Source organism: Pseudoliparis swirei, chromosome 20 (assembly GCF_029220125.1).
Source record: "Pseudoliparis swirei isolate HS2019 ecotype Mariana Trench chromosome 20, NWPU_hadal_v1, whole genome shotgun sequence".
In the NCBI taxonomy this organism is placed as follows: domain Eukaryota; kingdom Metazoa; phylum Chordata; class Actinopteri; order Perciformes; family Liparidae; genus Pseudoliparis; species Pseudoliparis swirei.
The window spans coordinates 21104297-21122414 of NC_079407.1; the positions used below are offsets into that span (position 1 = coordinate 21104297).

The following is an 18118-nucleotide window of genomic DNA, read 5'->3' on the forward strand; positions in this document are numbered from 1 at the left end:
CCATGAGTAAACAGCATACACGACGTACCGAGGGAGCACAACAGGTTGAAGAACCACAAGTTATTGTGTCCAATGCCATAAATACTGCGTATAATTCCCTCTTTTCTCAATGTGCTGCTCTTGTAAGCTGCACTTTGACTCTAGGATAAAACCAAACCAGTGACTATTCCCAGTGACTATGATTTGGCTGAAAAAAGCAGGTGAAGTAAAGATACTTTCTGCCTTTACTAACAGTAGTTTTTGTGTACTCTCAAAATATGAATAACAAACAAAGGTTGTTCTGTTACAGTACCATCTGCTACACTGGCAGCAGCAGCCAAGGCTCAGGGTTCACCAGTAGATGGTAAATGCATCAACATTGTGTACATTCATTGAAACATTATCTGTCCTAATTCCACTGTGCTCCTCTTAGTTATTAAACATGAGTTGATTATTGTTGTGCGATGCTTCTCTCCTTGCAGCCCCTGCATCTCCATCTGTAAAGAGACCAGTGCCCGTTCCCCAGGAGCTCATGTGTCTGATGCCAGAAGCAGCACGTCATCCGTAAACAGAGGCGACAATTCCTGGTGTGTCGTACTTTACCTGTATTTTCATCTTAAACATATACATATGTAGTGTACATCAAAGCAGTTGTTTATTCATTAAAAACTTCATGGATGTAAACTAGATACAGGTGCACTGTTTTTGGAGCAAAAGTAGGCAGCACTCCAGTGTACAGCTCGCTGAGTTTTTACAAACTTCAGTGTAGATGTCATGTTACATTCTTGCTTAATCTTGTTGTCAATAATAATAATAACATGTTCAATGTTCTCTATAGTGTCAGAGGCGCTCCTGATTTCTCCTCAGATGTCTGCAGAGCCCGGTCAACTGCCAACTTCACAGAGAGCAAAGTCAGTATTTTAGTGTTTTGATTTTATTTGGTTGTGTACATTTTCAAAAGATGAAATAAAGTCACACCCAAAATCATACTAATTTCTCCTTTACTATGTCTTTATTCTCGTCTGACCAGGTGAGCCATTACCCAGGCCAATAGCTGTCCCCACCTGTCCTCCTCCACAGCTTCCTGGCTACGACCATGATGCCCGCCAGTGGAACTGTTCACAGCTGCAGAGGATCTGGATGAAGGCGGAGCGGGACTCTATGGGTCTCTGGTCAGGATCCATTCCTGTGCAGAACCGCATGAAGATGGTGTCATTGTGGCGTTTCCCTCCCCAGTCGGAATTGATCGACAGCATCTCCGATCTTCCTTCCTCAAAGTACTTTCAGCTCCATCCCTTTTTTATATGGAAGCAAGAAAATGATAACCTCATGGGGAGAATGAGGAACAACGACACTCTGCCATGTATGGGAGGTTGTGCCCGGCCTCAAGTTGACTCTGCAGGTGTTGGTAGACCTCGTGTGGTTGCTGGTCTCACTGGACTACCTGCTGTCATCCAGGCTGTGCTGCAAGCTCTGCAGAAAGAAATGGCACCCTGACAACCCACTGTGGCTTGAGAAGTTACCAAAGAGGTACACAAACCTCTTGCCAGCCAACCTGACCTACAAGAAGACAATATGTAAATCTGTCATTGACGAGCTCAGGCGGATGCACCTGAAATTTAAACGTGCTCACCTGGCCCACCTCCTCAGCTGCCAAAACGTCATGGATGGGGAGGCAGGACACTATGACCAAAGAACCATCACTCAGTTCTTGCGTCAGGAAACCAAGCCGGCTCCCTTGGGAGAGTCCAGTGATTCGGACGGCTGGAACGGGATCATTGTGTCTTCTCACTACCTGACTGACTGCTTGCTGCACGAGGACAAAGAGCAGGAGAGTGCCATCAACACACTTTTGCAGGGTACCTTTGGACAGGCTTTCCGCTCAGACCACATAGCAACATTGCAAGGAAGATCACCTTCTCATCCGGCACCATGTCATCGTATGCGATTATGAATGAGAACTGGATGATCCTTTCATGGGGGGTGGTACAAGAAAATATCAATGTTGTCAAATATAATTATAACTTATACAAAACACCTGCTGTGTTTTAATGTGATTCAATCTTTGTTTGCTCAGTTTATTTGAATGTGTGCTGTTGAATCGACTGTGAAACGCAACACAAACACCAACTCATCCTCAGTTGACTTCATGTAAATTAGTTGGAGGCAAATTCAAAGATACAGGAGTGAAACTAGAACATTTGTAAATCAAAATATTCATTTGAATATGGTTCTGGACGTAAAGTTGTCCCATCACACACACCTAACACATGCAAGTACTTTTAAAAGTACTTACTGTACTACAGCTTACTACAGAAACGGTTTAATCAGTGTACAATATACATTTATATTGTATGTTTAGTTTCCATCCTGCCAGGGACAGAAGTTTTTTAATTCTAAAGTTTAATTATTTGTATGTGCTTTTATTGACTAAAATTCTGTTCCAGTGCATGTGCTCAGGAAAACACGGACGCCTCAACATGGAAGGAGTACTGAACGGGCCGACCGGGCTTTCTGTTTCCTAAAGCAGACCACAGACGGACCGAGGACCTGAACCCTGATCTCTGGTCTTTGGTAGACCTGCTTTCACCACGAGTGTGGTCTTGTTCTTGATGAACAAAGCAATGACAAACAGAGACCAGAGAAATGTTGCTCAGTTCCTTTGAGTTCAGGTGGTCAGTCTGTTTAGTAATGAAGAGTTTGCTCAGTGTGCTGCTTGAAAACATAATAAAATCATATTTGACTGGAATAAAAACAGCCAAGCTGCATTGAAGCTGTTCTTGAGGTTTGTGTTTGACACTTCATGTGTTCCAGTCTAGACTCTATTTGAGCTGAAGTACATAAAGAACTGTGGTCATGATCATTACAATGTTTTATTGAAGCAAAAGAAGCATCATAACAATGAAAAAACACATCATTAATAATATATAACCTACAGTCAGGATTCTGGATGTCAAAACTACTGAAGAATGTTCTTCATTATGAAAAGTAAAAGCACTTATGCAGCATAAACTCTTTTAGATAGCTATAATATAATAAACAGCACGTAATTCGATTTATTACTCATTAACATGCAAGTAGTAGAACCTCAGACCTTCAGGAAGAACCGGTTTGGAACCCTTATTTCTTTGAGAGTGTATTAACTGAAGCTGCCAGATCAATGTTGTGGAGTCAAAGTTTAAAGTACTATGAGATGGAAACAGGGTGCTTCCCAGAAAAGGGTCTGTACTTGGGTACTTTGGTTCTTTCTACCCTTGATGAAGAAGAAAGGAGGAAGAGGAGGAGAAAGTAAGCCTCTGACCAGAGTGGATTGAAAGAACATTACAGCTCATCTCTTCTCTTTTTCTCTTCCTTGTGGAAGACTTTTCCATCCGACTGCTTCTTCCAGCTCAGTTTGATGTCCTCGTTCAGCCCCTGGTCCTTCAGCCTCTGTTTGAGCTGAAACATAAAGAAAGAAGAACTCTTCACTAGACTGATGTTTCCTTACATCCTGCATCCTTTCTCTCTCTGTCCTCATGTGAAAGCTCTACTCTAGAAGAACTCTGGTTTCCACTAGAGCATCTTTGTTGTTTCCATGTTTTTGGACACAAGTCTAGCTTCAATAATGACGTGTCCATGTTTGCTCTGCACATAGCACCTCTACATAGTCCTGAGTCATCCACTTCATCTCATGTATCACATGTTGTTAATGAGAGGAAGATGTACCTTCTTCAAGAGGTCCTCCACCACCACAGGGTCATTCAGATCCAGAGAGGAGCTGGTTTTCACCAGCCTCACTTTGACCACTCGCTTTGAAACAGAAGCAACGTCTAAAAAACAAACAACTTTCATCATTCACAACATTTGTTTGATAATAATCAACATCCTTGAATGTTTAAAGCTTAGAATGATTGGGTAAAAATATGGTAATTTTCCATCAGCTAAATGTTTACATATGGCTGATGCAAGAACACCTTAACTTAGCTTAGCATACACTTAGCATTAGCATTATGGCATCACTCAGGCCAGCACTCTAACCCCAAGTCCACCTTTAGAGACTGAGTGATGGACAGCTCACCACTGTAGCAGATGAATGCTGACTTTTCGTTACAGTCCAGGGTCTCCCATTGTCCATCGGCACTGAAGTCTGCTGCCACACAAGTCTCAGAGGAGCCATCAGGTTCACGAGGCTCCACCGGATTCCAGTTCCTAAATGAGTGGTCACTTCCATCAGACCACTTCCATGGATCTCTGAAAAGGCCAATCCAGACGTACGCTCCAGGGTCAGCCTGATTTAGTACCATCTGGTTCTCCTCCAGGTTCCTCACACTGGCCAGGTCTGTGTGGTGTTCTCTGCAGTAGCTCCATGTCATCCAGGTGCTGATGAGGACATAAGTCTGATTGGGCCCTGAAAGTAGACCAGAGCGAAGTGCTGAGTAGAGGAACCATAACAGACCACATGATGCAGACCAGTTTATTGTCGCCTCATTAATCTCAGCATGAAGGTGGAATCAACACGGAGCGGTGTGAATATGACCCTGGCGCTCCGATACACGACCACTTCAGTCCACAGGGGGCGCCAGAACAACACAGATGGAAAGTTTCTCGTAGTAACTGTAATATTCTCACCTCTGACATCGAAGCACATTGACATAAGGGGCTTCTCACATTTGGCGTCGATCCATCGCCCATTTAATATCATCGCTGAGCAGTGTTGGGCATTGTTTTTGTTGTCCGGTTCTCCAGTTTGCCATCGTCTGAACTCCGTCTCCCCGGGTTTGTAGAAACTTGTGTTTGACAGTGACCACCTCCAGTTGTCCACGTCATGATACAGTCCGATCCAGGCTCGCTGAAAGCAATATTTAATTGCGATATAAAGAAAGAGACTTTCTCTAATGATGCTAACAGCGCTAACAAAGGCAACATGACTCTACTATATATTTACATGGATGATGTTTAATTTATGAGATATTAATGCTGTAAATATATAGTACAGATCAGCAGAATGTTGCATTAAATCATATATTTTCTATTTAATCTATTGATATGTAAACTAACTATCAAATAAATGTCCCTCTGAAATGTAAGATAAATAAGCATTGAGCTAAAGTACTCAAGTAAAGTACAAGTAAACACTGAGGTCCAGTTCATCTGCATATTTTCCACCACTGTGTGAACGTAATAGTTCAGACCACCTGTCACTGCCGTAATAAAACTCACTGAGTGGATCGTTCTCTTCAGGGTCTTCAGGTCCTCCAGGTCTCGTATGGTGGCCAGGTCGATGTGGTTCTCTCTGCAGTGACGCTGGGCTTCAGTCATGGTCTTCAGCTCATGAACAACATGGTAGTACTGGACAGCAGCTGATGAGACGGCACACAGTCCTGGTGGACACACATCTTATTGATTACATTTAATATCAATAACTTAGCACACTAATGCAAATGATCATTTTACATTAAAGTAAAAAGGACAAACAAAGAAGTGGAAGTGAGAGGAATGTCACAGGAACACATTCTGAAACAGTATTATATTAATGTAGAAGATGGTAAAAGAATAGAAATATATTAAAGTCTTGCCTGACACGACAACGCTCAGAAGAAGTGTGTCCATCTTCGTCTACTCTCTGTCCCTCTGTGTCAGTCGGTGACTCTGTTTGATGTGCAGCTCATGCAAAGTTCTGCCAGCAATCATTTTCCTATCGTTCTAATCTCCCTGTATTGACCTATCGTGATACTCCGTCTTTTGGTCGTGCTTTTTTGGTTCAGTACTTGTAAAGTTTTGGGGCGATCTTAAGATCCTAGAATTGATAGCGGGGGTCTCGTTGCACCCAAGGAACGAATAGGTTGAGTTCAAGTCAGACCGCAGACAAGAAGAGGTTGGGGTTCTGTGTCGACCGCAGAACAGAATAGTCGAGGGTCACATTTCATAGACCGAAGAACAGAATCGGGGCCACTCTCAGACCGCAGGACAGGTAGAGTCAGATTGCACAGTCGGGGACCGCTGCATAACACGGTCGGAAAACTGCTGCTCCACGCTGCTCCAGCCTCAAATACCTGTCGTAAAGTGTGATCCGTGTGACATCATTCCGTAACTTGCTTGTATGTATGACAATAACAAATGATAACGACATCTAAAGTTAGACACAGATCTGATTAAAGGTCTATAAGACTATTGACCTGGGTAATGGCTCACCTGGTCAGACGAGAATAAAGACATAGTAAAGGAGAAATTAGTATGATTTTGGGTGTGACTTTATTTCATCTTTTGAAAATGTACACAACCAAATAAAATCAAAACACTAAAATACTGACTTTGCTCTCTGTGAAGTTGGCAGTTGACCGGGCTCTGCAGACGTCTCAGGAGAAATCAGGAGCGCCTCTGACACTATAGAGAACATTGAACATGTTATTATTATTATTGACAACAAGATTAAGCAAGAATGTAACATGACATCTACACTGAAGTTTGTAAAAGCTCAGCGAGCTGTACACTGGAGTGCTGCCTACTTTTGCTCCAAAAACAGTGCACCTGTATCTAGTTTACATCCATGAAGTTTTTAATGAATAAACAACTGCTTTGATGTACACTACATATGTATATGTTTAAGATGAAAATACAGGTAAAGTACGACACACCAGGAATTGTCGCCTCTGTTTACGGATGACGTGCTGCTTCTGGCATCAGACACATGAGCTCCTGGGGAACGGGCACTGGTCTCTTTACAGATGGAGATGCAGGGGCTGCAAGGAGAGAAGCATCGCACAACAATAATCAACTCATGTTTAATAACTAAGAGGAGCACAGTGGAATTATGACAGATAATGTTTCAATGAATGTACACAATGTTGATACATTTACCATCTACTGGTGAACCCTGAGCCTTGGCTGCTGCTGCCAGTGTAGCAGATGGTACTGTAACAGAACAACCTTTGTTTGTTATTCATATTTTGAGAGTACACAAAAACTACTGTTAGTAAAGGCAGAAAGTATCTTTACTTCACCTGCTTTTTTCAGCCAAATCATATAGTCACTGGGAATAGTCACTGGTTTGGTTTTATCCTAGAGTCAAAGTGCAGCTTACAAGAGCAGCACATTGAGAAAGAAGAATTATCGCAGTATTTATGGCATTGGACACAATAACATGGTTCTTCAACCTGTTGTGCTCCTCGATTGCGTCGTGTATGCTGTTTACTCATGGAGACGAAGGTGGTCTGGTTTTTCATTTGTTGTATGAAAACAAAAATACATTCATGTAGCATTTGTTTTTATAACATTTTCTATATGAATAGATTATTATAATGTAACAATAATTATTATAATCATTGTTCAAATATAATATCACTACATCCAGATAACTATAACGCAGGTCCAGATGACGTCATTTTGCACACGGTCAAGCACAGACGAGACATCGCTGCTGTTTGAGCAGGAACACCTCATCAATTATCATTTATGAAGACAACCTGCAGTAAGTTCACTTTGACTAAATACCTCGACATATTATATGGAAACAATAGAGCGTACTTTATTAAGACAACAACTGGAGGCAAGTAGTGTTCGGCTCTTTGTCGTGTTTCACCGCAGCACCTGTGTGTTGCTAGAGCTAGCTAACGGTTAGCTAAGTTAATGATAGCTGCGAGCTAGCCCGTCTCAACACAATGTCTTGTTTTTATAATACATTTTTAATTCGCAGAGTAAAAACTAAGTCGTGTCAATACCTGTATTCATCGGGCTGTCATGCTCGCTTCAGTTTAACTTTGGTGTATATTTCCAGCCCCTATAAAGGCTGGTTAACGGTACTTCACGAGACTCCATCTTTTATCACAGTATTATAACACGAGGTCATCCGGTAATACATCTTATTCTGCTATTTCAGCGGTTTACAACTGAATTCAGGACTATAAATGACGTGTAGAATTTACTAGGACGGAAACGTGACACATGTGGACGATGGCCTCTTCTTCATTATGGTCTCCTTATGTTTATATTCTGTTTTGGATGATGTTGGGTTTTCTTCTGTAACTGAGAGGCTGAAGACGGTGAAATGTGCCGTGAGCTCTGCTCTCCACTAGAGACAGAGACAGAGCTCCAGTTGTTGTCCTTCAGGGAGTTTTGAAGCGGAGTTACATCACTTTTTCTCAACCTCACAACTTAATGACACGACATCTAAGAAAGGACTTACTTTTATAAACATCATATGAATCTCAGCGTGTCTGCAAGTCGGCAATTAAATGTATCGTGTTTCTACTTCCTATTGGACGACAGCGGACCACGTGTCCGGAAATAAACAAGAAGACATCTGCGAACACAAGTATATAGTTGATGTCGCAAACTAAACCACTCCAGTGGTACATTATTACTATTGTACATTGTTCCTGTTTCATATGGTTCTGAACAAATAGGAGTTAATTTCCCGACCCATCAGTGAGATTGACTGTGTGTAGCATTGGGTCCTCCTCTGCTGCTGTGTCATGTTATCGCTTCTCGGCCTTTTGGCTAAGATCAAGTGTAGTATCTGTTCTTATCAGTTTAATATCTGATACGTCCCCTACCCGGGGACCATATATTAAATTGATTTTTGGAATAGGGAGATGGAATAGGGGCTTGCTCCGTCCACTCCACGCATCGACCTGGTATTGCAGTACCTCCAGGAACGGTGCACCCCCTAAATGTGTCCAAAATATTATAATTAAAACTACCACCAGGTCGCTCTGAGGTATCATCATCTTACTTGCAGTCTATGTAATGTTCAGATGCTCTAACTCTATTTAAAGTATGAGATTTAAAGTGCTGTTATAGGTGTTTAATTGCTGAGTGAGACACTGGGTTTAGTTTAATACATTCACAGTTCAGTACAAAAACAACACATTCATTGATTTATTCACATTGATTACATCTGTTTTTAGACTTCATAATACTCATTTCCAAGAGGAAACATTCTGATGCTCAGTTTTCTCTTGTGTGATTTCACACAAACACATATATATAAAAAGTAAAGTAATCTAAGACTTCTCATAATTATTATTTAGCTGTTAGACATACACAGAAACATACACTGTATATTCAACCAGTTGTCAATTCATCGCTAAACCTAAAGCAGTCTAATACAACAGACCTGCAATAAATCCTTCCTTCATGATCCTGTTCAGTCTATTGTAAAACTGTAGTCTTTATATTTGACCAGTAGATGTCAGTAGCGCACCAGCAGTGAACAAAGAAACAGGAAGTGGTTCTAATGTGAGCGAAGCGGAGAACATGTGATTTTATTCTTTCCTCTGAATTTAAAATGTGGATCAAACTACTTTTAATAGCAGTTTTATTGAGCATAGTCTTATCTGACCTCCCTGTTGAACTGTTACTCATTTGTTGAAGATGAATAGATACAGCTGGCGATTTTAGGTTGGCTTTTGATATGTAAATACAGCATTGCATGGTGGGAAATTTGACCATAATGTCTCAAGTAAAATGTAAATAATCGTTGTCATGCATGTCCACTTAGCTTTCCTCCATATTGAATTCCTCATACAGACCTCATAGTCTGTATTATTAGTATATATATGTTTATATATATATAATATGTGTTCAGCCCCATCAGTCAACACGGTTTGTCTGTGAAAGAGTCCCCGACCTCGGACGTGTACAACTCATACTTACCTGGCAGGGGAGATACCATGATCAAGAAGGTGGTTCACCCAGGGCGAGGCTTGGCCATTGCACTCCGGCTGAGCTGACCTCTGCGAATTTCTCAAATGTAGAAATCTCGACTGCATAATTTGTGGTAGTGGGGGACTGCGTTCGCGCTCTCCCCTGATAAAGTGTTCAATATTAATTCAACTTCTCTAAATCATTAAAGATTGGCTCAACAGTGATGAACACTGTTCTCTTTGCTGTTAATTTAATTAGTCAAAGATAACATTCTGACAGCTGTGAAATAGGTAGCAATTATAATATGAAATGGGACTAAATAAAATGCTTAGTCATGTTATTAATGTGCCTTGCATGTGGTTTAAATTCATACCAATTGGTGGCGATCCTCTAGGCAAGCGCTTCTCAACCTTTCTGTCTTGCTCCACTAAGTTAGAAATGTTTAACAATTTCATACTTTTGGTAATTAGTGATGTGAGAGATATTTAAACAACTGTAATCTTTTACACAGGCGAACAGTGCTGTCACACCTAAAGGCCTGCCATCCTCTTGACGTATCGCAGAAGAGGTGATGGGCATCTCGTTTGGAAATATAGGGTTAAGTCAATTATAATTAACATGTAGTCTTGTATCACAGAACATTTTTTTTAATCTAAATGTCTCTTATGCTGCGGTGCACAAAGTGTTTAGCTCTTTAGCGAGAAATGGGGCTTATCTCTCTAGCTTGTCTCGTAAGTTTTTAAATTTCCCCGCTCTGGAAGGAATAACCACTATTTCCGCATTATACTTGTTGGCAAATCCCACAAGCGATCAGAATATCAGGCGCCCTCGTATTTGGTTCGCGAGCATCCTCAAGTCGCCCGCACAAACTGGGGTGAATTTCTGCGTCTTCTCCGGAACTAAATCTGGATGGTCTGTAAACCTTCAGGCTAACCAGGAGCCGGTTCTGATGACCTGTTGGCTCGGATCGGTGCTTTCCGGATCTCTCGGTTGGACATCAATTACAGGCGTTCCAATCTCAGCGCTGCGGGCGCTTGTCCATCTCTCCGGTGAGTGTCAGTTTCATTTAATATATATATGTGGCGCTTTGTCTCCAACAATACTCAAAGTAACGTCATCCTTGTATAGAATGCAGCAGCCATGTTTGTTTATACCGTGTGTCCTGCTATATAACGTGTTTTATATGAACTCACCAGCATTTATGTTTATTATTCATACATAGCATCTGTCATAACATTGACCCATTTAGAAATGACTTACTTTTTATAAACATCATATGAACTAAAGTGTCTGCAAGTCGGAAATTATATTGATGGGTGTGTCTACTTCCTATTGAATGACAGCGTACCGTGTGGAAATGACAAGAGCTTGCCTTGTACCTTGGAGCAAATCTGCGACACAAGTTTAAAGTAAATATCACAAACGAAACAACTCCAGTGGTATATTATTACTATTGTACATTGTTCCTGTTTCATATGGTGATACAAAAATAGGAGTTAATTTCCCGACCCATCAGTGAGATTGACTGTGTGTAGCACTGGGTCCTCCTCTGCTGCTATGTCATGTTATCGCTTCTCGACCTTTTTGGCTAAGATCAAGTGTATTATTTTTTCTTATCAGTTTAATATCTGGGGACCATATATTAAATTGATTTTTGGAATAGGGAGATGGAATAGGGGCTTGCTCCGTCCACTCCACGCATCGACCTGGTATTGCAGTACCTCCAGGAACGGTGCACCCCCTAAATGTGTCTAAAATAATATCTTTAAAACTACCATGAGCTCCTTCAGAGTTACATTACCTCGTCTTATGTACAGGTTGTGTCTCTGTGTTGTTCAGATGTTCTATCTCTTTAAGTATGTGATGTAAGTTGCTGTTATAGACGTTTAACTGGTGAGTCATAGGGTCTAATGTAATACATTGCTGCACTTCTCTCCACATTTGAGCACACATGGAAAACATTAATTTATTTACTCACATTGATTACATCTGTTGTTAAACTTCATAATACTCATTTCCCAAGAGGGAACAATCTGACAGCTCTTGTGTGTGGTCTTACATAAAAAGTTAAGTAATATAAGACATATCATTGTTATTATTTAGCTGTTAGCCAAACACAGAAACATACACTGTATATAACCAGTTGTCAATTCATCAAGTCTTGCTAAACCTAAACAGACCTGCAATAAATCCTTCCTTCATGATCCTGTTCAGTCTATTGTAAAACTGTATTCTTTATATTTGCTTAACAACCAGCGTTGTTCATACTCCAGACCAGTAGATGTCAGTAGCGCACCAGCAGTGAACAAAGAAACAGGAAGTGGTTGTAATGTGAGCGAAGCAGAGAACATGTGATTTTATTCTTTCCTCTGAATTTAAAATGTGGATCAAACTAATTTTAACAGAGGTTTTATTTAGCTTTGTCTCATCTGAACTCACTGCTTAACTGTTTCATATTTGTTGGAGATAAATAGATACAGCTGGCGATTTTAGGTTGGCTTTTAATATGTAAATACAGCATTGCATGATGGGAAATATGACCACAATGTCTCAAGTAAATAATCGTTGTCAACCTTGTACACATAACTTTCCTCCATATTAAATTCCTGTAGGTTATCAGACCTCTTATAGTCTGTATTATTAGTAATATATATATATATATATATATGTTCAGCCCCATCAGTCAACACGGTTTGTCTGTGAAAGACTCCCCGACCTCGGACGTGTACAACTCATACTTACCTGGCAGGGGAGATACCATGATCAAGAAGGTGGTTCACCCAGGGCGAGGCTTGGCCATTGCACTCCGGCTGAGCTGACCTCTGCGAATTTCTCAAATGCAGAAATCTCGACTGCATAATTTGTGGTAGTGGGGGACTGCGTTCGCGCTCTCCCCTGATAAAGTGTTCAATATTAATTCAACAATCATATAATGTAGTCTTGTTCTTGCTTGGATCAATGATGAAAACAAATCACTTTTTTTCTCTTAATACAGTTAGTCTAATGTTAACTTGACAGCTCTGAAATAGTTAGCAATTATAATATGAAATAGGTCTAAAAAAAATGCTTCAATGTTATTAATATAAATTGATTTTTGGAATAGGGAGATGGAATAGGGGCTTGCTCCGTCCACTCCACGCATCGACCTGGTATTGCAGTACCTCCAGGAACGGTGCACCCCCTAAATGTGTCCAAAATATTATAATTAAAACTACCACCAGGTCCCTCTGAGGTATCATCATCTTACTTGCAGTCTATGTAATGTTCAGATGCTCTAACTCTATTTAAAGTATGAGATTTAAAGTGCTGTTATAGGTGTTTAATTGCTGAGTGAGACACTGGGTTTAGTTTAATACATTCACAGTTCAGTACAAAAACAACACATTCATTGATTTATTCACATTGATTACATCTGTTTTTAGACTTCATAATACTCATTTTCCAAGAGGAAACATTCTGATGCTCAGTTTTCTCTTGTGTGATTTCACACAAACACATATATATAAAAAGTAAAGTAATCTAAGACTTCTCATAATTATTATTTAGCTGTTAGACATACACAGAAACATACACTGTATATTCAACCAGTTGTCAATTCATCGCTAAACCTAAAGCAGTCTAATACAACAGACCTGCAATAAATCCTTCCTTCATGATCCTGTTCAGTCTATTGTAAAACTGTAATCTTTATATTTGACCAGTAGATGTCAGTAGCGCACCAGCAGTGAACAAAGAAACAGGAAGTGGTTGTAATGTGAGCGAAGCAGAGAACATGTGATTTTATTCTTTCCTCTGAATTTAAAATGTGGATCAAACTACTTTTAACAGCAGTTTTATTGAGCATAGTCTTATCTGACCTCCCTGTTGAACTGTTACTCATTTGTTGAAGATGAATAGATACAGCTGGCGATTTTAGGTTGGCTTTTGATATGTAAATACAGCATTGCATGGTGGGAAATTTGACCATAATGTCTCAAGTAAAATGTAAATAATCGTTGTCATGCATGTCCACTTAGCTTTCCTCCATATTGAATTCCTCATACAGACCTCATAGTCTGTATTATTGGTAATATATATATGTTTATATATATATAATATGTGTTCAGCACCATCAGTCAACACGGTTTGTCTGTGAAAGACTCCCCGACCTCGGACGTGTACAACTCATACTTACCTGGCAGGGGAGATACCATGATCAAGAAGGTGGTTCACCCAGGGCGAGGCTTGGCCATTGCACTCCGGCTGAGCTGACCTCTGCGAATTTCTCAAATGCAGAAATCTCGACTGCATAATTTGTGGTAGTGGGGGACTGCGTTCGCGCTCTCCCCTGATAAAGTGTTCAATATTAATTCAACAGTCATCTTCTCTAAAGCAGTAAAGATTGGCTCAACAGTGATGAACACTGTTCTCTTTGCTGTTAATTTAATTAGTCAAAAGATAGTATTCTGACAGCTGTGAAGTAGGTAGCAATTATAATATGAAATGGGACTAAATAAAATCTTAGTGCAGATATTTGTGAGCCTTCAAGTTGTATCTGTATTAGTAGCTGCAATGAGCCTGATTTCAACTACAACTCTCTTTAAAACAGGGTTGCAGGCTGGATACGTTATGTCTGCGTACTTTATACTTTTGTAATATGTGAATTTTTCAATAACGGTCTTTCTGCATTTCCCCCTGCACCCCACCTGTAATACCACTGCGCCCCAGGAGAGGAGTGCGCCTCACAGTTTGAGAACTGCTCTAGAGCCACTCGATGAAATGTACATGTAGAGTCAAATTCGGTCTCAGTTTGAATATCTCCGGCGCAGCCTGGATTATTTGCAAGATGCAAGACACATTTCGAAGGAAATCAGATGATTAAAAAAAAAAAAAGAGACAATGGTGAAATACAGGTTAGAGAAGCTTGTGACTGTAAAGGTCCAATTCAATCCCTAGGTGGATGAATTGAAAGAGCAGTACCCACCTTGAGCAAGGCACTTAACCTGCAGTGGTTGGCAGATCAGACTGGTCGTACTCGTCAGCATTGCTCTAAGTTAAATGATAGGCAATCTAATCAGGGCGGAGTTACCAGAGAAGTTCAAAAATAATAGTTTTGTTCATTTTCAATCGGCTCAGGCACCGAAATGTGCGTTGCGTTTTGTTCCGGGTGGCACCGGTCGTATAGGAATCGGTCCCATATTGACACCGGATTTCGGTACCTAACCCTACCATATGTATTTCATAAACGCAAATAACAATCTGCACAGTTTTTAAAGCTTAACATACTTGTTGTTCTAATGATAAACACAAACACACTGACTTAAAATGTTCTTGTTTGTTTTCTTTAGTTAAAAAAGAATGCATACCGCTGGCAATCCTGAGCGCTGACATCCTGTGCCAAGCCAAGTCTGATCGCCACGCTGGAGCAAATAGAACCGGTGGATGAACCCCGATCCCCGGCGGCCCCTGTCCCGGCGGGATTCAGCTTCCCGTCCCCCTGCCCCGGCCGACCCCAAAGCCCCCTCTTCCTGAGCCCGGTCCCCCAGAGCCCCCTCCTCTGCCCAAGCTCTCATGGGGGGGAGGGGGAGTAGGTTAGGCCGGATGGAGCCCCAGCCTAAATCGGGTGGTGGGGATATGTGGCAGCTGTCTCCAATTCGGCCTCGGCAGCTGCTCTGGCTGATTGGCAATCAGTCAGCAGCCGACGCCGCCCTCATAAAAGCTCTGTTGAGAGTGGAGGGCAGGAAGAAAGTGAGCAGAGGCGCAGGGTTGCGGTCTGCTGTGTGTTGTATGAAACAAATAAAGTATGTCATCGAACGGAACCTCGTTGTTCGTGGCTGATCCTTGGTGCTTTGGGGGGACAGCAGGAGTCCTGTTACAATTCCGCTTTGGGGTATCTGTTTGCGCACCCTGTTTAATTCTGTATTAATTTGTATCCATCCAACCTTTCTGTGAACCAGGCATGAGGCAAGATTTCCAGGAAGTCTTTATGACTACACATCCTAAAAAGCAGGTCCTGATGTTCAGCTCCACTCTGAGTCAGCAGATGCGACCATTCTGCCGGACATTCATGCAGGATGTAAGTGTTCGTCAGGATTTCACAGAACGCAGTATTTTATCAGCAAGCAGCACGTTTGAATATGACACGTCTTCCCACTCCCCGAGCTCGATTACCCGCGGTTCTGTCCCGCCGACTCACAAATTACATGTTTACGTCAGCGCGCTCTGCTTTTCTTTTTTTGCACATTTTTAAGAAGTGGCCGGTCTTCTCTCCCCGTGTGGACGGTCAGGAATCAGGGCGGCCGACGTCTCGGCTCCAGAATCCCAGGCTTGTTCTTCTGGTGCTAAATGCCTCAGTTTCTCGGCGGAGGCATGGTATGAGTCCAGCTGTGTAAACAACCATATTCACATATTCCTCACTAATGCGTACAAAGCCACGACCCCTCGGGTTCAACTCGAGTTCGATACCGACTCGTCGATGAACTTGTGAGTGTCCCCCGTGGAGCCACCGCTGAGGGGGCATGGCGGCCTCGTTGAGGTGGTTGCACTCGTCGCTGCACCTGCACGACTGGATGAACATGACGGAGCGGCTGAAGCGCTCGCTGTCTGGGCAGGCGAACGCCACGCTGGCGGTGCACGTGCGACGCGGCGAGCAGCAGCGGCCGTCCCGGCACACGCCGCAGTAGTTGAGCCGGTACTGGCGGGTGCTCCTGCAGCCGGCCTAGGACAGGCGGTGGGGTTCGGGGGGCTTTGTGGGCGCGGGAGCACTTCCTTCCTGCAGAGGGACGGAGAGTTGATTCAGCTTTCAGTGCAGTGGAACATTTGTCATGCAGGTAAACATCTTTTTGTTGGTTCTAGCTGAAATATAATGACTCATCACTCAAGCACTTAGACTTGAAAAAACAAAGTTGATGCGAGGGGGGGGGATATTAATACCAATCTGACCCCTTATGAGCAAACCTTTGATAAATCTACTCAGCATGGTGCTGTCTGTTGCACAGGCGCGTCTCCTTGATCAGCTTACAACGGGCGTTGTCGTTAGTGACCCGAGAGGAGACGCCCATCCCACAGCTCTGTAAAAACACTGGGACCAGGAAGGAGTCTGAACCGCGCACTGGTCGCCCACCTGCCTCCAGGCTGCGAGAGATGAAACGGGAGAGGGCGTGTGAGAGGACAATGGGCGAGGGTCGGAGGGTCGGAGAAAGAGGAGCGGACATCGGCAAAAGTAAAGCTGGGGGCGGGGGGGGGAGAAAAGGGCCAGTGGGAGAGAGAGAGCCTGGAGCCAGTGGAAAACAATCCTCACATAAATGCTGACACACACATACACACACGTAGATGCAGAGGAAAAAGGCTCAGTGAGGCCGTTTGTGTCAACGCGAGCTAAAATGGCAAAAACGTAAATGTGACGCCCACCAATGTGTTTGCACATGTGTGTAATGTGTTTTGTGTTAATTGACAAATAATATGTTTCATAGTGAACATAATTGTTTAGGAAGTGAGCTGCTTTCTATTTGTATAGATAGACTGTACATATCACCCTGCTGCCAGCAGGGGGCAGGGTGATGCTCTATTTTGCGACAGTGGAGCGATTTACGACCACAACGTCGCGAGTGACGTGTCCTCATTCTGCAGAGTGATGCGCGATGACCAGACGTAAATGTGCGTGGTGTCATTTGTGTGTCCTGTTTACAGTCGGGTGAAGAAAGAATGATAAGTAAATAAGTTTGTTTGGATGAAGTTACTGTTTTAGCAGCTAAACAGCTCGGAGATGGATGTTTTAATGTATGCATATACGTTTGTGTGTGAATGACTAGTTTTGATTGGCCGGTGTGCTGCGCTAGCTAAACTGGCGCCACACACCATCATGCCCGTCAAGACTATTGTTGGCTCAATAAACATGTAATGTGTAATATTGTTATTTTTAGGAATATTGTTGAAATGTGATTTACAATATGGTTTGCACTTATGAATATGAAAATAAATGGGAATTTCTGCGGAGTGATGCGCGATGACCAGACGTGAATGTGCGTGGTGTGCCCCATTGCATCATATACAGACACAAATGCATTAAGTTGAAGAGGTGCATCTGAATCAGCCTTTTCTTCTGTCTACCCTCAAGGTGTCTGTATTAGTCATGTGCCACTTGACAAAGAGTAAGAGCTAAATCGGACTTTTATATTGCAGAAGACTAAGAGCCACAAACAACCCCACCTGGAAACATGGAGATCCCCAGCAAAAGCTCTGACTTAAGCGACTTGATAAAACCACAGCTGCTCCGCGCCGTCGTCGACAGTGGCTTTGAGCAGCCTTCTGAAGGCGAGGGGCATTTTAGTCATGAGCTTGTTTTTTAAATGCCATTCCCTTTATTATATTAAAGTTACATAAACCGCCCATATGGAGGGATGGGTATCGTTTGATTCCCCCCCCCCCACATACCGGTGCTAAACTGGTACTTTTAAAACGATACCGGTGCTTAAACGGTGCCAGAACCGATACTTAAAAATAAAAGAGCACAAAACGACGATTGACAATGATGTCG

General features: G+C 42.3%; 1 protein-coding gene, 1 long non-coding RNA gene, 4 other non-coding genes and 2 pseudogenes across 6 annotated transcripts; 7 read left to right on the forward strand and 1 right to left on the reverse strand.

Annotated features, from left to right (window-relative positions):
* Window positions 1-2937: 2937 nt before the first annotated feature.
* LOC130211301 (lymphocyte antigen 75-like) lies at window positions 2938-4262 on the reverse strand. Its single transcript, XM_056442041.1, has 3 exons — window positions 4037-4262; window positions 3685-3788; window positions 2938-3417 (listed from the first exon to the last, which is right to left on the reverse strand). The coding sequence occupies exons 1-3, from the start codon at window positions 4260-4262 to the stop codon at window positions 3301-3303; spliced, it is 447 nt and encodes a 148-aa protein (XP_056298016.1). The 3' UTR covers window positions 2938-3300.
* A 3105-nt stretch (window positions 4263-7367) lies between these two features.
* LOC130210722 (uncharacterized) lies at window positions 7368-15401 on the forward strand. Its single transcript, XR_008834850.1, has 2 exons — window positions 7368-7426; window positions 14931-15401. It is a non-coding gene; the product is annotated as an uncharacterized LOC130210722 (long non-coding RNA).
* Window positions 8435-8625, forward strand: LOC130211405 (U2 spliceosomal RNA). The gene has a single exon (XR_008835041.1). It is a non-coding gene; the product is annotated as a U2 spliceosomal RNA (small nuclear RNA).
* LOC130211437 (U1 spliceosomal RNA) lies at window positions 9605-9768 on the forward strand. Its single transcript, XR_008835064.1, has one exon. It is a non-coding gene; the product is annotated as a U1 spliceosomal RNA (small nuclear RNA).
* On the forward strand, window positions 11171-11346 carry LOC130211421 (U2 spliceosomal RNA; annotated as a pseudogene).
* Window positions 12338-12501, forward strand: LOC130211398 (U1 spliceosomal RNA). The gene has a single exon (XR_008835034.1). It is a non-coding gene; the product is annotated as a U1 spliceosomal RNA (small nuclear RNA).
* Window positions 12610-12786, forward strand: LOC130211430 (U2 spliceosomal RNA; annotated as a pseudogene).
* On the forward strand, window positions 13770-13933 carry LOC130211399 (U1 spliceosomal RNA). Its single transcript, XR_008835035.1, has one exon. It is a non-coding gene; the product is annotated as a U1 spliceosomal RNA (small nuclear RNA).
* Window positions 15402-18118: the final 2717 nt, after the last annotated feature.